This window comes from Canis lupus, chromosome 2 (genome assembly GCF_048164855.1).
Source record: "Canis lupus baileyi chromosome 2, mCanLup2.hap1, whole genome shotgun sequence".
In the NCBI taxonomy this organism is placed as follows: Eukaryota; Metazoa; Chordata; class Mammalia; order Carnivora; family Canidae; genus Canis; species Canis lupus.
The window spans coordinates 81,842,418-81,864,791 of record NC_132839.1 but is presented as its reverse complement, the minus strand read 5'-3'; the positions used below and the strand labels follow the sequence as shown (position 1 = coordinate 81,864,791).

At 36.5% G+C, this 22,374-nt stretch overlaps 1 protein-coding gene across 19 annotated transcripts in view; it reads left to right on the top strand.

The window, feature by feature from the left end:
- PCDH7 (protocadherin 7) overlaps positions 1-22,374 on the top strand; it is a 417,583-nt gene that overhangs the window by 61,276 nt on the left and 333,933 nt on the right. For 2 of the 19 annotated variants that reach the window (XM_072808221.1, XM_072808214.1), the window contains one exon: positions 4,983-6,828. The exons of the other annotated variants lie outside the window; for them this stretch is intronic. In XM_072808221.1, the coding sequence (XP_072664322.1) occupies positions 4,983-5,024 (42 nt within the window). In that variant the 3' untranslated portion in view covers positions 5,025-6,828. Of the gene's footprint in view, positions 1-4,982; positions 6,829-22,374 lie in introns of those variants that run through there. 19 annotated transcript variants of the gene reach the window in all.

The window sequence follows — 22,374 nt, the reverse complement described above, 5'->3', positions numbered from 1 at the left end:
TCTGGAAATCTCCAGGGTTGAGGCAGAGGAATCTGCTCACTCTCTCCTGACTTCACGGGTATCTGCCTCACAGCTCCACCTCTTCTTGACCAGTTTCCCTCACTTGTGTAGATATTAAGCTAACCCTTCCTGACAGGCCAAGTTTAGGTTCAGTCAGTCAGTGAGCACTCTGCCTACTGCCCTCACCACTGCCCCCTCTCACTCTTCGGAGCTCTCACAGTTTTACCTCCTTGGCTCTTCTCTCTTCCTCCCACTGCTAGTAATCTTTTTATGTATGTGTTTGTATGTCTCTTCAATTAAAAAAAAAAAGCCTCAGAACCAAGACTGTGCTGGTTGTTGCTTTGGATTTCTTTCCACATCTTCCATACTGCCTCTTACGTGATTGGCCTCTGTAACCCCTGGCATTCTTCCTAACTCTGAGATTCCATGATTCTCACAGGCAGTCAGTCAATAAATATTGATTCCTTGGCCGTCCAACCTAAGGCGTTCTTTTGTTAGGACCCAAATCATCCATTTTCTGAAGTCAGGGCAAAGTGCGTAGAAGAAGAATTGATAACGAAAGTATCTATCCCCTTTCCTTCCATGGCCAGTTCAGTGGTGGACTCACAGTAGAAGAGGCTTCTGTTCTTAAGCATGTTGTTCAAACAGGGCTAGTGAATGGCCTATGTGTGTGTGGTGTGTGTGTGTGAGTGTGTGTGTGTTCTCACATGTAAATGGGTATAGGCTTTCCTTTGGTTGGATAGAATTTATCTTGTTTGTCTTTTTCAATTTTTTTTGGCAATTTAGATAACTTTTGCGTGTGTTTAAGTGGTTTCTTGCGTGTTCATAAATTTAAACAATTATGATAGAATCCTGAGTATGATAAATACATAGTTTAGGAAGCTTACATAAGTTTGCTTATTATTCCTTACACCATGGCGAAACTGGAGACATTTGCAGTTGTAACTTAGCTTGTGTATTTTTAAAAGATTCAAAGTCGTATAAAAAATAATTATGAGAAAACATAATGTACGGAAAAAAATATTTGATTAGGCACCAAAAGTCTTGGTTTAGAGCCCTGATTCTTATCTGTGTGATTTTCTGTAAGAAGATTAAGCTCTCTGAACTTCAATTCCCTCCTATGTACAAAATTACAATTTCTACTTCACATGTACTTTGCGAAGTAAAATTAGTTAAGGGCAATCTGGAAATAAACGTCCCTATAGGTGCTGCAGTAACTAATAATTATTATAACTTCTGGTTTAGGTATATCACTTATAAAAATCAAAAGGAAGTAAGAGGCAAAAATAATGTACAGAATTTTCCTTCTCATAGTCCTCCACGCTCACCAAAACCCATGTTTATGTTATGTCCCATTTTCTGTATCAAATGATTTTCTAATATTTTTAAAAAGTAACAGAAAAACTTTCAGTGCCGTTAAATGGCTGTGCCCCAATTCAACTACTATGATGTACATTGATGCTCTAAAATATGAGTATCAACTTCCTATTCCTGGATTACAGAAACTACCATCAGTCGGCTTTCTATGCCATGATATAGATTCTGCTCTTCCTATGATACCTTTCTCTTTTCTCCAGATTTGAGCAGCAGTGAAGGAGAAAATCATGAATATTCATAGCACCTTTTTACATATCGCCAACTATACGCAAACAAGTTCAACAGATACTTGTACATAATCTCACCAATTACATAGGTGTGTGATTTAGTTTTGAAGTATATCTAATAAAAATGAATAGAAAAACTGACATATATTCCTTTCAAAATATGTATTTCCTTATGGTTTTGAAATGCTTGTTTTTTTATTTTTTATTTTTTATTTTTATTTTTTTTGTATTTTTTTTAATAATAAGGGCATGTCTGTCAGTTCCTATATATGAGGGTTGAGAGTACTCTTGAACCTAAATCTGAACCTTATTCTTATTCTCTGCATAATTCAGTTTCCTTTTCCTAGCACACTAGTCAGCCCTTGTTGGGAAGTCTGAAAAAGAACATAGCTTTGATAAGTTGCCTTTTTACCGATAAATTTCATTAATTAAATTCCCAGCTTATTTCAGTGTTTTTTGGTCAGGAAATGGAAACTGAGCGAGATATAAGGATGGCCTTGTAGAACATATTCCAGAATAACTTGATTTCATCTTGCTGTGTGTGTGTGTGTGTGTGTGTGTGTGTGTGTGTTTGAGAGAGAGAGAGAGAGAGATAGACAGACAGACTTGCAGACTTGTTGCCTGGGTAATAGAACAAATTGAGGAGCAAGGTTGAGAAGCAGAGACAAAGGCTATGTCTATACAACTTCATCTGAATTGGACCTGACTGAAAGGTTGGTTTGGTCGGATTTGCTAGAGCCTCTCTCCTCAGTGGCAGGGATCTGAAAATCGCTTCCAGGGCCATTTTAATTAGCTGATTCAAATCAAAACAAATACATCCAGGTAACATCCATTTCTACTCTGACCCTCACCAATGACAGTTTTCAGAATGCTGATTCTTAAGTAGTTCTCCACGAACTCAATAAGTGATCTGAAGTATGCACCTTTGCTTTTAAACATTAATCTTTAATGGTAAGGAAAGAATCCATTTTTCTTGGCTTCAGTGACAGGTGAATATTAGTGCACAGATGCATTTGTTCAGTGCATCAAAGCTTAAAACGACAAGAACACGAAACCTGCCCCTACATAGTTAATTTATGAAATGAAACTTATGAAACATTATTCCTCAATGACATATTAATATAAGAATTTCATTAGGCTGCATGGCTCTATGGTGACTTTATTACTTCAGTGCATTCTATTTCTTGGGTGTGCTTTTAAGTTAAAAGTATGTCAGGTCTTGAAAACAGAAAACAAAACACTTTGATACTTCTGATTTCCAGTGTCTGTCTTAATTGTTTTACCTGTGTATTTACTTATTAAAAACCTTGTAAGCAATTTTATGTAGTATATTTCCTTGGAGAAAAGAAAAGAATATGGGAAAGACTGAAAAGAGAAGGTAGTGAAATTTTAGAAATTTTAGGTGGACAAACAGTTTAAGACAGAATTATAGAAGAAAAATGGGAAAATTAATATGCTAGTAAAATAAAGAGCATTGGCTGCAATTCAAGAAAGATCTGTTCCATAATCATATGACAAAGAATAGAAAGTCAATGATAACCACATGACTTCAAAATATTAAAATTAGAAAATGCGATACTACGATGTGACAATATGATTTCCTTAATTAGCTATTCTCAAACATGCATTCATTCATTAAATCAATTTTCACTGAGGGCCAACCATGTGCCAACACTGAGAATGTAGCGATAAACAGAATGGACATGACATTTGCCTTCAGGGAGCACATCGTAGCCTTGAATAGGATGTGAGAATTAAATGAGGGACTTCATGAAAGTAGTGAAATATTTGATAAATGCTATCCCAAAACATCACAAACAGTAAAAGTACATCACAGGAAGGTCTAATGTAGCCTTGGCATGCATTATGGCTACATCATTGTGGTTGGTTTGGGTATAAAAAACAATATCTGAAACTTTCAGATATTAAACTTTCACTTTTTATAGGCAGTTCTGAAATGAAACATGCAATCATATCGCGTGTGTAAAATAAGATAAACTATGTTTATTTTAAACTTATAACAAATTATGAAGATTCACTTATCAGTGTGCCTTGGTAAACATGTGCTGCTTGTGTAGTTGGCCAGAGCATCCCAAGTGATGTTAGCTTTTAGAGCTGCTACAGAAAGAAAAAAAAAAATCATTTCTAGGAAAAGATAAAAATTAATTTTAAAAATTAACACATTTTAAAGCTGCTTAAATTTATACAGCTAATATTGATCATCTGCAATTAGAGCAATGTTTAAATATTTTCTGCTCTTGAATCTGAACAATTTATTTCAAGATTAGACATCACTTGTTTGGCTTTTTTTTACACCATTTTTTTTTTTCAAAAGTGAATTGGTCCATTATTATTGAAATAGATCATTTACTTCTTTTCTAACTTTGATTCTTGTGTCCTGATGCATTATTACATTGGAAATTAGGTGGAATATTTCTCTTTACTGATTTTAATTCTTAAAGGTATATACTTTTAGTAGTGGACAGTAGCATTTTTATTCTATGGAAGTGATTTATTATCTATTTTGGCAATATTCAAACTTAGTAGAGATTTTACTAACATGAAATGTACCATCAAACTAGAAGACAATACTCTGTGTACCTTTTGGAGCTGAGAGCAGAAATCAGCCTAATGGTCAAATTCAGAGAAATATTTAGCACTATTTAAAACTCACATAAGCACCAAAATATTTTGAAAGAATGTTGCCATCACTTTTATTTGTGCAGCTAGATACAAAGTTGGAAAACATTGTCCTTTTAGGGTCAGGACTTTGAAGGGGAGACTAACCCATCCTTGCCCTGATATCAGCAGACCATTTGTTGATACCATGCAAATTGCTCAGATCTCTGTAAAGAGACCCTGAACTATCTAAAGATTGTGTTTGGAGACAAGAGAGCTACTTTGAAGAGTGTGAACACTCAGATCAAGAGCACATCCCAGAGATCTTAAGGACTTGCAAATTGTAAAAGCTGTGACAACAATATTACCATTTCATTTTTCTTTGTATTTGTAGTGTAAACAAAGCCAGCAACCCTCTCTAGCCCTCCACCCCTCATCTGGTGACATTTTCATAGCCTTGAAAGGCTTGAAACCTGAAAACACAATTAATTCAATGTTTCTTTTACCATGCAAATATCTCTAGTCAGAGATAGCATCCCTGAGATTAGCCAGCAGTGTTGATTTAGATACCCCAGGGTGGTTAATTCTAGGGAACTGTTCTGTCTCTATGACTTCTCAGAGGTGATGGCCATTGCAGATACATCTTAAAGAAGGAGTGAATACTGTCAGCCAAGATGTGCACCCAAGCTTTGGAACTAGGCTCGCAAAACCCTACTCACATCCCTGTAAAGCAGACATATATTTTTGTATTTTTTATAGGTGGATACAGTGCAGACCACGAACCCCCTCTGGCCACATTGAGGAATCGTGTAAAATGAATGTATATGCTCGTAAGTGAAATACATGTAATGCTCCAACTCAGTGTGTTGGATCCTAATAGACCTGAATTGTCTTGTGTAAAAACAAATCGATTCCCAAGGGGCAGGACCACTATCTGATTAAAACGAAGCTCTGATTTTGAAGAAAACAAAAATGGACTTAAAATAAAATCTCTGCACAAAGGAATCAAACTATACTTGGCAAACAAACTGAAAAAAAAATCAAGCTCTCAATATGGAATAAAGAAGGGATGTGAGAGAGGTTTTGCAATCTTATCAATTACTGTGGAGAAGCAGAATCAAATATCATCATACTCAGGAGTGTGAAAAGAAGAACAGGAAATCCTCTTCCTTCAGTTTGCACTTGAATGGACTCAAGCTAAGAGTGGAGACGTATCCTGTTACTGTTTATAGTTAATAATGTGGAGATTAGTATAGATGTGATTTCGTTTGCCTTGCTTGAACTAATTGGATGCATTATGTAGAAATCACCTGAGCCTGTGCTAGATCAACAAAGAAAATGGAAATGTATACCTCAGGACTGAATTCCGGGAAAATTAGACTGTTCAATGCTATTTAATAAGGCGTTAAGGAAAAATACTACTGCCAGTCAGGGAAAGTAGAAACTAGTGGACAGGAAAGAAGATAAAATTTAGGTCGTTCTGATACTTGCTGAAATATAATTTATTATGGTGTAAATGCAAAGGATGGATCCCAATATATCTCACAGACAATTTACACAATTTCTGCTTGAATTTAGGGTAAACCACGTACATGTTGAAGGAATGTATGGCCATGATATCAATAGGAAACTGACCTTTAAAATGTGCGGTCCTATGCATTCCCGTATGCAGGGAAGGGCTTTTGTGTTTTGTTAAGGATGGATTGCATGCAGGAAGTACCTCTTTGCATTGTAGCTACTTGCTCAACTGAAGATACTGTATAAAGTCTAATTTTTGTATGAGTGTGAATGTATGTGGATGCATTTGTGTGGATGCATATGTAAGTGGAAGGAGGTAAAATTTAACGGTTGACATTTGCACTTTGGTTTGTTACCTAGAATGTAAAGAGGTAGAGTAAACTGTCTTAAGCCATTTCATATGTGGTATCATTATTAAAGATAGTTATTCACAAACAAAGCCATTCTGACCTAGAATGGCTACTGCAAAGGCTCTCCAATCAAGTATAATATTTATGAGCACCGAGCCATTTCAATTAATACAGTTCCAATGTCTGAAAATAATGAGAGTAGGCTCCTGTGAAATCAGTTTGAAGACAGTTAGAAAGTCCGTGATACTCCTTCGGGCTACTTCCCTCAGTGACAGTGGATGTGCATCATGGATGCTCTTACAGAAGAGATTTGGGAAATATTTGTTTTTTAACTCTAACTTTTTAACCTACCTATAGGTTATAGTTTTTTCACTTTTCCTCAACCTAAATTAATAACAAGTAATCATATATTAACATAGGTAAGACAGTAAATATTTAAAACAGATTTACATATTTTTTGTAGTCACCATGTGCCATAATAGTTTTGGAACTATTGTTCCCCGGTATTTGTATTCATTTTTCTTTATCTTGCTGATTAACTTTATAGTAGAAATTTTTACCTCTTCTTTCTATGTGACAATCACCTGAAGTTGGTGCCCATTCTATACTGTTACAGGGATTTTTGTCTTTATTTATGCTATTATAATAAATTATAAGTCTATAAACTGTATAATTCTATGGTATTGAATATTTTTCTGTGACCAAAATAATAAAAAAAATCCTGCTTTATAAGATGACTATATGTCCTGTTTTAATACTCTCGTAAAACATAGTGTGACATAAAATAGGCTCATGTTGCTGGGTTTTGGCATATAGTCGCCTCATCTTCACAATTTGAGAGTGAAGAGCTTAGCCACTTTAGATTAAAAGGTTTGACAGAGATGATTTCAAGGGTGTGAGAAGAAAAGTACCCTGTATTGACTGACTCGGGAGTTTTGATGTCAAATTTTGCTCTACCACTAAACAACCAGATCTGATGATTTTTTTTTATTTTTTTATTTTTATTTTATTTTATTTTATTTTATTTTATTTTATTTTGGTTGCTCGGATTTCTTATCTATAAAGGATGGATTTGGACTGTGCTGTCAATTTTTAGATCATTTTCACTCTAAACCCCTAAGGTTTTGATAGCTTGGAAACATTACAGGGCGACACTTAATACGGATCATATTAATACTCAATAGTGATCATTAGTATTAAGGGAATGGCATGCTGTTTTCCACTCCAAGTGACCTAAAGCTGAACGTGTGCCTTTAGAGCAAGGGAGGATACTAATTTACAGTTGTTACTGTTCATCCTTAGTTTGACTTAATGGAAATATGTACTGAAGTATAAATAATCATGTACTGGGATCAATAGGTATCTCTAAGCTAATTGAACCAAGAGGCACCCAAGTACAAAATCACTCAATTTGTAACAGAGAAAATCCTTTTTTGTTCTGCACTGAGTTGAATGCCTTCCCTGGCAGATTGTTAAAGTGCCAGAACCAGTTTTTCTTGCTCTTTACCCCCCAAGGATTGATCAGCACATGAAGCTCTCTTTGACTTCAAAGGCATTCTGGACTTGGATCTGCCTGGTTGGGTTCAGGAGAGAAGGAAACCCTAGCCCCTGATATTTACTGCTGTGGGCCCTTTCATCCTATAGTCCTCTGCTTGGGGGAAGCAACAGGCAGAGGAGTCTTGCAACTGTTATAATTTCGGGATTAATGTTTAGTCACAAAGTGCCTCACGCAGAAAAACAGTGCTTTTATTTCAGTTTCCCACTGCTACTCCAACTGGGAAAGGTCAGAGGAACGGTATGAAGCAAAATGAGAGCATATACACTATGTCAGTTTTGGGGAGGAGGGCACATCCGTCCTTGCAAGATGGTGTCACTTTCAAAATCACAAAGGTGGCATGGATGAACTTCAGGAATCCTTATGTAAAGAACTGGTCACACTGAACATTTTTTTTTTTCATTTTGATGAAACTTCTGGTCTTTTTGGAACAGATTTAGGTAATAAAATTTAACTTTGCCAGTTTATTCTTTGTTATAAGAGATTAGAAATTTAGATGGGAGACTACCTACCAAGCATCTCCCATGACCCACTCTCTTTAAATAAAACGTTTACTCTTGCCTTTGACTGTTCCCATCAAAGAGACAAAAAAAGCATAAAGAAAGAAAGTGGTTCTCAAGAGACGCGTGGAGCAACTGTGAACGACTGCCATCTGAAAGTTATGTTCAGAATCCATCATCAGATTGGACTCACATAAATAAAAATTTCACTGAAACATAACAAAAGCTTTCAAAAATATTATTGAGGATTAAAAGACTTGCTTTTTGTTTTGTTCTGGCTATTATTTTTTGGTAGGCTACTATTCCACTTCCTGGTTTTGATAAATATTAATTGGTTGAACTGATGTTAATACTGCTTTGATGACTTAGCTTTAAATTATTTTTTTAACGTTTGGCTTTAATTCCAATGGAGTTAAAAAAACAGTTATATTTGTGTCAAGTGTACAAAATAGCGCTTCGACAGTTCCATATATTAGTCGGTGCTCATCAAGATAAGTGGATTCTTAATTCCCTTCACCTGTTTCACCCGATTTGTGTTACCAAGTGCTGACTCTATGCAGATAATATATTAATTGCTCTACTTAATATTCATATCAGCCTCATGAAGCAGGTATCATTATTGTCATACCATCCATTTTACAGATGAGGGAAATTAGGCACAGGGAGTTTGGGTAGATTTGCAAAGATACAGAACCAGCAGGAGGTAGAACTGGGCTCCCAGTCCTGCCACTCTGGTTGCAGAGGCTCCACTTGGCAGGTGCATCACGGAGCTTTCAGGCCAGACATTGTAAAAGATGGGGGTACAAGTTAGGTCCTGGAATTATATCAAGGTACAGAGGTGGATTTTTTAGTTCTTTAGATCACGCACCTGTTAACGTGAGTGAGGCAGATTCAACATGCATGGCTTGGATGTGAAAGGCATTCCGAAGTTCTAGCACATAGAAGTACTGGATACGGATGGAATCTGTGATAGAAAGTTGGTTTCAAATACTGGTTTCAGGGGAGAAGAAATTCTTTTCTAACTCACTTGCTTTGCAGGCTTAAAATATGTTACTACCTATTTGCATCAAACATTATTTGAAAAGGAAGCCTGCCGTGGACTGAGGCCAATAACAACTGCATTCTTTGAACAAGAGGAGCTCACGGTCTAATGGGAATTCCAGCCACACAGGCTAATTATTACAATGCCATGTGCTACGTGAAGGACTATGATAGTGGCTAAGAGTGCAGTGTCTGCAATCCAGGTTGCCTGGGTTTGAACCATGATTCAGACACTTTACAAACTGGCCTTTGAACAAATTACTCCACTCTGCCTCCATTTCTTCAGATGTAATATAAAGGTAATAACAGTATCTCCATCATACATTGATTGTGATTATTAAATGAGAATTAGCCAGGTAATGTGACTATGGCACGACAAGAACTCAATAAATGCTGGCAATTGTTAATTTCCTTGTTGTTGTCCTATAATTAACATACGAATAGAGTGTAGTTGCTCCTGACTGAGATGTTCAGGGGCTAAAATAACCTGAATATCTCTGTCACTAATGAAAGAAAAGGCACCTCACAGAAAAGCAGCGCCAAGCCCTCGACATACTTCATATACTATGGCGTGAAGCTCAGCAAAATTGTGCAGCTATGGGCTCTCCAGGGGCATTCATCAGTTACTGGTCTGCTACAATTCAAATCTTAGAGCTCTCTGAGCTGTAATTTTTTTTTCAAGCATAGACAAGTGAAAGGAAGCTGTGAAAACTGAAATCAAACCTGTCACAATCCAATGATGAAAGTTGCTAAAAGGTCAAAGAACAATTTTTGAAGGATCACTTTATCTATAATCATAAGGGAGTATAATTTTCCCCAATTATTAGTAGCTTAAAAATTATGAAACTTAAGAATGATAAAGTATTTGTCAGATTATCCTAAGAACTAAGAATGATGTTGATTTTGATACCCAATCCATAAATAAGTGGCTGTTATTCTTTGCAAATGTTTAATAAGTATCTATTAAATATGATGAGAGTTTTATTTTCAAAGTCCTTTATTAAGCAGAAAATGTGCTTTGTAATAAATAATAAAGATGGGATTCGGATGTGTGAACTATAAACCAAATAAACACTGGCTACATTGAACTGGATAATATTTAACACTTGGAAAGTCAGTGGCTTTCATTTTTAAACATTGTAATTGGCTAACTAAGCATACTGGAGAGGATAAAACAAATAAACTATCATTGAAAATGCTGTTTTGCCCATCTGAAACTGCATTTTGGATAAAAATGCATCGAATACCAATTGTGACAGGAAAAATCTAGACCTCAGAAACAGCTCTGTGTTCTTGGGCACACACAGCGTTGCTTGTGAAAACATGAGGAAGTTGTATTTTTATTTCACAACTTAGGAACTGAGCAACTGAAAAGAAACAAAGCCAACTACAGATTTTTCTTAGGGTATATACTTCAATGATTTTACCTTTTTCATGAAAGGGCGGGCTACTCTATAGTTTTATGGATGCTAATACCGCCATAATAACCTACCTCATGCTTCTTTTTGTGCATTTGTAAGGAGGAGTTAAGATTAATGTAATTAAAAATAAACACCTTCCTGGATTGTATCCCTAGATGTTAGGTGGGAAATGAACATGTCCTGTTTTAAGAGACTGGAGTTTTGAGAGCAGGTCCAGCTCAGCCTGTTTTCTAATTGCTACAGCCCAACAGTGTCAGTGGAAATTCTGCTGTCTCAGTAGCTCATGAGGGGGACCCAGGTCTCTCATCTTTCTTCCTCTCTCTGTGTCTAGCTGTTAAAAGGCGGGTCTGGAAGGATTCTTTTTTCCCCCTCTTATGTGTCAGGCTCATGAAAGCAGCAGATATTTCGTATATGCATTCTAGAAAGATCAGAAACTGGCTGCCTCCTGATATTACATTTCAAGCGAATATAGTGCATTTTAACTTTATGCTGGTTGACTTTTTAAAGTCCCTGCATATTTATTACGTAAAAATCTGCCCTGTCTTGAATCCCAAACTGAAACTTGATTGTTAAAGTCATGTAATTGAAAAACAAAAAATCCGTGTTAAGAAAGACACCAATAGTGTTAAGGAAACAATTTTTCCCATGAGCCTTTTTAATCAAAATTCTATGATGGCTCGTCACATAAATGCCTTACTATTCACATGGAGAAGTTTGTGAAAATGTTTATGAGGATGACTTCCAATTAGTCCTACTTTAAGAGAGGTTATATTCAAATGCATATCAAGGATCTATAAACATAAGATCTTCTTACCTTTCAGGAAACCATTTTCAATACCAGGAAGAAATGCAACACATATCTTGTACCAAGACCTCCCTAATAATCACGTGCTCTTGTCCTCTGAGATTAACATTTGGATTAAAGAACATGATTAAAGGATGCTAAATTAGTGGTTACCAAGTTGAAATGGCACAAAAGTTAAAACGGTGTAATACAGCAATCTATTTCATGTGATATATTGCTTATACCAATTAATTAGCAGTTTAATTAGCATGATGTTTCATGTTGTGACCTAAGCCATTGTACTCCCCGTGGGTCTAATGGAGACAATGAAGGAAAGAAGAAAGCTTCAGAATTGTTGATGGCTATGTCACATGGCACCAGAATTAAAAATAATTCTTCATTTAGGGATGCCTGGCTGGCTCAGTCTGTAAAGCATGCAACTCTTGATCTTGGAGTCTTGACTTGGAGCCCCACAATAGGGGTATTTTTTTAATGCTTAAAAAAATTCCTCATTTTAAAATAAAAGAATATGCATATACTTTTTCCCCCTCTACTCAGAACATATTTTTTTAAGCATTTCGATGGTATGAAATACATGAATTAAAGGCGTATCAAGTAACTAAATGTGCAATAGCATTAAATGAACTACATTTTAAGCAGCAAGTGACCACAAATAACTGCCTAAAGGCTTCACTTGGATAAAACAGAAGTACCTCTCACGATTTTGAGAGCAAACATAAAAGATATGTATTAGGGTGATCATATTTTTGAATATATAATGTGATTCGGAGGATTCTATTAAGGGCCATTGAAATTACTTACAAAGGATTGCATTTTGGAAAGCCACAATGGAACTCTGCCTTTGGACAGGCCCGAGCAGAAAAAAAATATGCATCTTAGAAATAATTTATCAAGTGCATGACATGAAAGGGGTCTCTCATCCTTTCTTCCCTCCCCAGTGAGAACATATTCAGATTGTGTGTGTTTGTCTTTATCACATAAAATGAAAGTTTCTGCGGGGCCAAAGACAGTCATCCGGCAGCAGATTGGTTCTGCCTTTTAACAACACCGTGAAGAATGGGCACAGTTGTTATGAATATGGGGCTATAAAGCACAACAAACCTTCTGGAGGTGCTTTTCTCTTCATTTTATACTGCTGACAATTCAGAACATACAGAGAAATAAAATAATTTGAGGATCTGACTAATATCCTTAGATTTTGTCAAGCTCTTTTTCCCAATCACTGAAATCTGTTGGCTTCTTTCATGGCTATATAATTAGGCTATTCGTTTCCTTTGAGCTTGCGTACTACACTAGGTCCAGAGGGCTCTTTTTTCCCTTTCAAAAATTGTTCCGTAGCCTCTTTTGGCAGTTAATGTATGGATGCCATTTGGAACATTGCTGGTTATTATGTTGCTCACAAATATTTTATTGTACACAGAACTGAGTATTTATGGAAGTCTAAAGTCTCTGTTATGCAAAACCTTATAAAGAGAAAGCTGTTTAAGTTTTATTTTTTTTTCGAAACCCTGACTCATTCTCTCGTCTAACACATCAATTCAAATTGCTCCTTTTTCATTTAGTAGAAATTGTTGGCAAATGGAATAGAAAGCATATATAAATTATGGAGTTTTAATTGATAATATAAAATCACTGGTAGCTTCTACTTTCTAAAATAAGGACAAATTTGTAGTTGTGGTGCAAAATAATTCAGCAATAGTGTTCCTAAGATGTTCCTAAACTTTTCTATTTCTTTTTTTTTTTTTGTACGAGTAGTATGTCTTCAGGCGATCAGAATATTACAATTTAATTTTTGCTCTGAGAGTTACCTGGTAATAATCTGATCTGAGTGATCTTTTAGTTTGTATGTATTCATTAAGGATTTGATTTGTTCCATTTTGTCCCTTCTTGGATTTCCTATGAAAATACACAATTTAAAGGTATATATCATTTATAAATTAAAAGGACACCAATTATGTACTAGTCTTTGAGACTTTGAATAACTTACTTAACCTTTCCTGCATTTAAAAGAAGATAATAGTCTCAGAGCATTATTGGGCAATGAGGATGCATTAATATGCTATGGAAGTTATATGTCATATAATAAGATACACCATTTATTTAAAAATTGTATACCATTTGCTGCAACTACCTGGCATAAAGTGAGCCAGTGTAAATTACATTACTATTAAAGAAAGGTTCAGAAATGAGACACAGGTCACATAGCTTTTCACTAGTGAACTAAGATCCTAGAAGTGGTCTTAATGCAATACAGGATGGTGCCTGCCACATAGTGGCTGTCTTTAAGAGTTATCTGCTATTAAAAACGGACAAATAGGTTTTTCCAGATGTCTTATACTAGTCACAAGTTAGACTAAGGAGCCAAATTGCAGATGTGTCTGATTTTAAACCCTGATTTCCTTAAAACATTGCAGGAATCTAAACTTGATTTTAGGACTATTTGTTGATAGAGACTTTACAACTTTTATGAACAAGCTTTCTGTTTAGTGTGGCTTTGAAAAGATGTTTTTGGAATTATTTAGAAAATGCAGACAGTTTATAACATATGAGAATATAATTTAAAATAGGATCTATTATCAATGAATACTCTGAGCTGTTCTTTAAGTATCTCTTTGGATTTAGAGAGGATTCATTAAAACAAACACTGGGAAATATGCAACAGGTTTATTTATTTTCTAGTAAACTGCAGTGGAGTCTTTAGGTAAACTCATAATCCCACGTCCACGTCCACTGTCTTTGAATGTTTGGAATTCCACTAATCCACGGTGTCAGGCTGCATTGGGAAGCACCTTTAGCACAGTGATATGCTCTTTTAGGTTATTGCCACGTCAGTTGTGTTGCCATTCGGTTTGTTTGACTGTGAGGTTTGGGAATGCTTTATTTCAGTTTTCCTCAAATATTTTCCTGCAGTTTTTTTTTCTTTCAACTTGTTTTAAAAGATATGTTACCGTTGGATCTTTAAAATTGATTACTTTTCATGTAGGTGGCTGTAAGGTCTACCACTGTCCTCCAGTAGTTGCCATTACTCATTGTTTAGTTGAATTTGAAATTGATACACCCTAATGACTGTTATTAGAAATTATCCCATTCACTGTGCCATCTAGCAATATTGGATCATAACAATATGTATTTAAAAAGAAAAAGCTCTCTCTCTCTCTCTGTGTGTGTGTGTGTGTGTGCTACTAGTAATTGTTCAAGGCTATAAAATAAAATAGATCATGGATAGGCATGGAAAGTATAGTTGAAGTCTTATTCATATTTGTGTACAAATTACACACAGCGGATTGAGATATTACAGTGAAGGCTGAAGAACTGAGTACACTGCTGCCCAATGTCTTGCAAGGACAGGACAACTTACTGCTTCTTAGGCCATGCTCAGGAACACTAAGTACCTATAAATTTCTAGTAACTAAATTTCAAATCCCTTAATTTAGAATTATATTCCTCTGACTCTAATTCTCCTCTCCCATTCTTACTTTCCATTCATCCTTTCCCTGAACCCTATTTTCCAGCTAAGCCTGGTGACTTTCAAGTGACTTTACCCGCTTTATGCTTTCCTGCTAGTTTATCTTTTTTTTTTTTTTTTTCCTGCTAGTTTATCTTAACCTATACTACTACTCCTATAGCAATCCTCTGGCTTTCTAACTTTACATGCATGAATCCTACCTTCCCTCTTTTCCTGGTGAGCAAGTTGTTAGTGATAATTTTAAGCCACTTTCCTCTGTGATTTTACGCTACCTGACTCTTCCTGTCTTTAATGATGGAATATTTTGTGCTTATGCATATTTCTTTCCTACGCTATAATCTCCTCACTGGGAAGGTTCAAGTCTGATTCATATTTACTGTCTCCTTCCAGTTTTTAGCAAAGTGCCTTGCTTATAGTAGATTAGCAGATGCTTGATTGAATTCATTTGATACTATAAATGGAAATTTTATGTGATTCTAAGGCATTCAATAAAGTGTATAACTATTAGTCATTCAATAAATATTTATTGAGTTCTTACACTAGATTAGGTAGTGGGGATATTGCCTTACTACAAAATATTAAATGCTGCATAACCCAGGTGAGGTAATATGCACATATTTATATGTACCTACATATATCCCAGATCACATGAACACTGTTAGAGCTTGCAATCCTCTGCGTCACCCAGGATCTACTTTATTGCAGGAACTCTGTTGCTAGCAAGATAAATTTGTGTTTCCCAGATGTGAGAACTACATGGTGCTGAAAGGAAGGCATGTCCTCTGGTGGACAACGAGCGGGTGCCAAGGCAGGATGGTATACAAGGAGGCTGGAAAACAGATCAAAATGTATAAGGCATTAGATTCATGTTGTGGAGATACAACTTGATGTGAGGAGAACTGGAGTCCAACAGCTGAGTTCTTTAAAGACAGGGGTGCGGAGATCCTGATTTGTTAGGGAAATTACTTTCAAAGCAGTGTGAAGGAGCCCCAGAATAAACCTAAAGGGACTTGGTTGCACTTTAACTGAAAGATATTTCTCTTAGACTTGGAATGCTGTGCCATTAGTTGCCATACTTTATGTGGAATATGAAGTTGTGGAGACTACTGCTCTCTTTGAGCCTTTCTTAGCAACAGTATAATGCTCTACCCTAGAGACTTATATCTGTAGTAGAGAGATTAGTAGAATTAATATCAAAATAAACGCATTTTATTTATTTAAATATTTTATTTATTTATTTGATGGAGAGAGAGAGAAAACACAAGCAGGGGGTGCAACAGGCAGAGAGATAGAGAGGAGCAGTCTCCTCACTGAGAAAGGATTCCGCTGTGGGGCTCCATCCCAGGACCCCGGGATCATGACCTGAGCTGAAGGCGACCGCCTAACCGACTGAGCTATCCAGGAGCCCACAAAATACATTTTAATGCATGGTTTCTAAAATCAGTATACACAGAACCATTCTTTGCACATGGAGTTCAGTTCAACTTGAACGGTTTATGTGTGACAATATGCCAAGTCTCTATGATATTTCAGGATAGACATAAAGCATGATTTTAACATAAATTATTTTTCTCTAATACTGTCAAAAGAGACTTCCCTTGATGTCAAGCTATGATCTCAAATGAAGTCATGCCATGGAGGCTATCTTGAGGCGGAAGACAAAAAAATCGTCACTCATCAAATCTATGGAATCTGTGTTTACCTCTATCATTGCCGAACTCACTGCCCAAGTTATAAGCTGGATTTATTTCACACCGTATCCAGAAGTATTTTTATTTGTTTTTTATTTTGCAGCACATTATTAAAGTATTTTCAATGATTTCTGTTTGCCTTTTGTGCTTCATAGCATTACAAAAAAAGAATTTATGCCACAAATAGTGCGGATATGATTTTCACAGTCTTGTAGTTTATGGGATTTGCTGTTTTCTTTGAAAAAAAATCATAAGATTTCATTTGTAGTAAGACAGTTCTGGCAGTTCCATGACAGTGAAATTTTAAGGATCATCAATATTGAAGGGCACAGGCTGTGGAGTTACTCTTTTTTTTCCCTCTATTTCTCTCTTTTCACCTTTAATTCCAATTAGAAGATATTCTATTAGATTAGATGCTTTTTGCCTGGATGTTTTCTTTCTGGTCTTTGACTTGCAATCAAGGAAAGTCAGCTGCCTCCTGTTAGAGCTGAAAGGGCCCAGAGCCTGCCAGGGGCTATCTAGTGTTTCAAGAATTTAGTAAACCCTGATCTATGAATAATGATTAATGTGTGGTACTTATATTGTTAAATCTTTCAAGAAAAGTGTCTTGTAAAGTCATTCTGTGTTGCTGAAGCCATTATTAATATTCCACGTATTGCAGAGGTTGCACATAATGTATGTATGCAAAGTGTTTAACCCGTGATTCTATATATAAATGTCCACATTTGTCATATACAATATTCAAAATACCTGTTTTATGCTTTATCATGAAATTTATGTAAAATCCTGTATAAATCACATTCGGTATACTTTATCATATAATTTTTTACAAGAGATGGTATTTTTGTTTGAAATGTTTATTGTTTTTGATGGGTTTCAGGAGGAATGCCATCATGCCTTTAATGTTGCTGTCACCTATGGTGTGACAATTTAAAATTTTCTAGCTAATATCAGTATGAAAGGGTACAACCTCTGATATAACATATTGTCAGAATATCTTATCATTGGGTACAATTTAGGATTTCCTTAATGCTTGGTTTGCAAATTCAGAATATAACCTTTATTGGTATCATCAGTAATGTCTATCAGGAATACTAATGTCTGTGTTTAGTCACTTATTGATTAGCAGAAGCATTAACCAATGGAATATAAAGGTATAAAAGTGTTAGATTATTTTGGATGCACACACATTATCTATTTAGATATCTATCTATATAAAATATTTTGAAACATATATTTCCTTCACATACACCTTCCATATATTCAAATGTATATTTGAATATGCATTATGTATATTTCAGAAGTATTTTTCTATTCTGAAGATCACCAGACTTGATAGTAGTTATTTAATACATGATTTAGCCCAGAAACTGTGCTTGAGGGTGGAAATATAAATATGGGAAAGATACTATCTATGCTTTCAACAAACCAAGAGAGTTAGATGTGTCATACATATAGGACGACAAAGTTTAAGAGAGAAAGTGAAGACATTTGGGACATATTTCATGTCTGGGTGGCTCAGTCGATTAAGCATCTACCTTCGGCTCAGGCCATGATCCCAGGCTAGTGGGATCGAGCCCTGCCTCTGGCTCCATGCACAGCGTGGAGTCTTCTTCTTCCTTTCCCTCTGCCCCTCACCCTCATTTGTGTTCTCTCTTTCTCTCTTGGTGGCTCTCTCTCTCTCTCTCTCTCTCAAAGAAATAAATTAAAAAAATTAAAAAAAGAACCTATTTAGTTGAACCCTCAATAGTTAATAGTTCACTTACACTAAGCAGGAAAGAAAGACATTTTAACTGGAGAAGATATCAGGAACAAAATAATGAAAACATCAAAATTCTTTGTATATTTGGTAAAGTTACATAACCCAGTGTGGTTGGAGTGTAGGAGACATGGGATGCATGACTCAATATGAACTGGAAAGAGCAAATAGATTCAGCTGAAGAACAGCCTTGAATTTTATGTCTAGCGGTGTGGGTTTCTACTATAAGTATTTGAAAGTCACTGAAAGTTTTCGAGCCAAGGTATAACACAGTAAGTGTTTTAGAATGATGGCACTGTTGGTGGAATGGAGGGCAGTTTATAATAAAAGTGATAGAGAAAAGAGACTTGTTGAGGGACTAGTACAGTTGGATAAAGCCTCTCATGTGATTCTGTTGCATGCTGTGGACATAGCTCAAGATGTGTGTGGACGGAAGGATACACAGTATTTGGTATGTGATTGGAGGTTGGAGAAGAAAGAAGAGAGAAAATAAGATGGAGAAGTTTGTTTCAGATTTTCATTTTGAACGATTTAATTAAAAAGTGGAATTTGAAAAAAACAAAGGTGGAATTTGAAATGTAGGAAGGTAAGATTGGGAAGGGAAAAAGTTGAAAAGCTTATGTACATTTAGGGACAGGGGACTCCATACAAGTATATGAGTGTCCTGGGGAATATAGGCAGAGAGTGAAAACGGAAGGAGGCAAAGGGCCAATCTTGAGGAGCCATAGCGAGGATCTCATAAAGGAGAACCAAAGTAAATGTGGAATCTGGAGAAACAGTGTGATGAAAAGCCAAGGTGGAAAATGTTTCAGTATGAGTGGAGTAGACATACTATTAATAGCAATATCAAAAACAATAATAATAGTAAAAAATGACTTACCTGTTATTAGGCCCTGGATTTTACACTAAAAATATTGCACAGATCAGTTGGTATAGTACTAATAACACAATTTGTGTTCAAGCAATAGAAAGCAAATTTAGAACTTAATGTTTTAAACCAAAGATAGCTTTGGGAACAATGAGATGGACCTCTAATGGTACTAATGGAGGATGAAGGAACATGCTCCGGAAAATGAGGGTGGAGATAAATTCAGGGTTTGGTAGGAATTGGTAAACTCTCTCTTTCAGATACTACTCCTGGAATGGCCTAAAGCCAATTATGCTAATGTATTTCATCACTATGATTACTTTTCAGGCTCCAAAGAGGGAATGCCAAAATGTCCTTTTGGAGTGGCTTATCAACCCTTTGGTTAAGGAAGGGCAACACACTTTGAATAACAGTCTTACTAGCCTGAATTCAGTGGGTAAAAAGTAATTTGCTTAAAGGAAACCTGGCTATCTTTAAAAGTGACCCCTGCATCTCTAATTTAAAAATGAGGGAGGTAAATCTTAGAGAAGTTAAATACCTTGCCCAACTTTAAGCAATTAGTACGTGAATGAATTGATATTAAAACCAAACTCCCAGCATTCAGAACGACAAAATTGAAGAGTGAGAAAACACTCCTAATACAGCATTTCTAATAGATGGACCAGTATGGCAGCCAGGTAAGAGTACATCGGGTTTCATGGAGACAGTTTTAAGTAAGCAGAACCATTGAATGCAAGGTATTTTGCCAAGAAATTTGCAGGAGGGAAAAGGAAACAGCAATTTGGTGGTGGAAGAAATGAGGAAAGATTTTTTTTTTTTTAACAAAATAGAGAAATGTAGGTAGGTTTATAGGTTGAAAGAAAGAGGTTTATAGGTTGAACAGAAAAGAGAAAGCCCGGTGATGAGATAAGATCCTGTCAGAGGCAGTAAGGAGTGAAATCAAAAGGTCAAATGGATAAAATAAGGAGGATTCTTCTGAGTTGCAAGATGAAGTTCCAATGAGTAAAGATGCAGGCAAATTTGGAGAAGTAGAGGACGGAAATGGAGGGGGTTCACGCCTGATGGCCACAATCTTCTCAGCAGTAGGAGGTGAAATAGTGTGTTGATGTTGAGGGGAGTGAGGGTGAAAGGGGAGCATCTGATGAGGGTGTGGTGGGAACAGCTGCTCTGTGGAATGGGGAGGCCAGCCAAGTAGGAGTGAGTAACAGGGCTGCTGAGCACCGAGAGTTCAGCTGACAGTGGAAATCATAAATTTGTAGCAGAGTCGATCAGCGTGGTTATTCAATTTTCTCACTAACTCTTGGCAGTCTGGGAGGAGGAGGAGAGCAAACAGATGGTGGTATGATTTGGTAATGGGATTGGCAAGGCAGCTGTGAGAGGAGGTCAAAGAAGGGAAGAATCAATTGCACCCATGAAAGTATGGTGTTTGGGGCAGTCAAGCCAGGAAGAATTGGAGATTGCCAGAAAATGGAGAGGCAAAGCTTCTGAAGCCTATGAAGAGCTTTTGTGGGTGTGAGCAAGTGGGATAGGGGATTAGAGGAGAGAATTTCACAATTATGCATGTCATAGTGGAACACTTTTTGTGTAGAAACACTCCATTTTGTATCTATGGGTGTGGATTGTCAAAGCTGAGCAGAAATGATTGTCACTAGAATATAGGGGAAAAAGAATTTTGAAGCTAAATAGATGAGTGAGTCATCCAAATTATCTAGCAAAGTGACAAGTGATAGAAGGGGGAAAAAAAACCCATAAACAAGCCAGTCCCCAAATTAATCAAGTGAATTGATGAAATACTTGTAGATAACAAGATTTTGAAGAGAGTTAGACAGTTTGATTGTTGGGGCTTTGTAGATATAGGGCTTATTGAATTAAGATAATAGAACAAAGTCCCAGAACAGAAGGGGAAGTTCAAGGAAATGCCCCTCTTTCTTTTATGGCCTGAGATAGGAAGATGATTACGGGTTTCAACAGTGTTCTAGCATGTAGTGAAATCTACGTGAATAAAACTTAACACTCCTATACATGGAATTCCCATGCATCGGAAACTTAATTTGCATTCACCCTAAGATAGGTTCTAGTAGATACATTTCTTCTCCTCTGTTAGGTCATGCTGATGTTTATTTAAACATGTGGCTGTAACCTATCTTAAACACAAAGAAGCCAAGTAACCATACACACGTGCACACCAGTCTCTCACTTAGGTGCCCCCTCCAGTTAGTTTCTGATTTCCTTCACCCAAACTTGTCAGAGTGGTGCCCACATGGTCATTCCCCACTTGCTCACATAGGAAAGTTTTGAAATCCATGATATGGGTGTCTGGTCTTTCCATTCCACTGACTGGGCTCTATCAGGTTCATCAGAATTTGTTGTACTGAATCCGGTGGTCAATTCAGTCTCCCGGTCTAAATCTTGGCATTTGAACCCATTGTTCACTCCCTCTCCCTTGATTAATTCATATCACCGTATTCACTTGGTTTTCCTCTTCCATTGCGGACTATGGCTGCTTAGTGCCCTATGCTGCTTCGATGAGATGTATAAATCGTGCATTACTCCAGGATTTTGTTCACATATATCACCATCCCAGACTTCTCTCTGGGATCCATACTCGGCACAGCTACCTACTTGGATTTTCCACTGGTAAAGGCAGTAGTTTCTACAATAGTTCTAGGTGGTGGTTCTAGAGTAGGTTCTGGCACCAGATTCTGCTTGGCTGACTAGGGCACGTTTCTCCATACTTTCCTTTTCTTATGTCTAAAATGAGAATAACAATAACTACTTCCCAGGGTACTTGGGAGGATTAAATAAGTAAGCGATAAATGATATATATACACACACATATATATTTATAATATAATAAAGTAATATATATTTATAAGTAATTCCACTTGACTTAGAATATTAAGTGCTCAACCAATGCTAGTTTATTTTTTATTTTTTAAAGATTATTTATTTATTTATTTATTTATTTATTTATTCATGATAAACATAGAGAAAGAGAGAGAGAGGCAGAGACACAGGCAGAGGGAGAAGCAGGCTCCATGCAGGGAGCCCGACACGGGACTCGAACCTCGGACTCCAGGATCGTGCCCTGGGCCAAAGGCAGGCGCTAAACCGCTGAGCCACCCAGGGATCCCCTAGTTTTTTTTTTTTTTTTTAAGATTGTATTTATTTATTCAT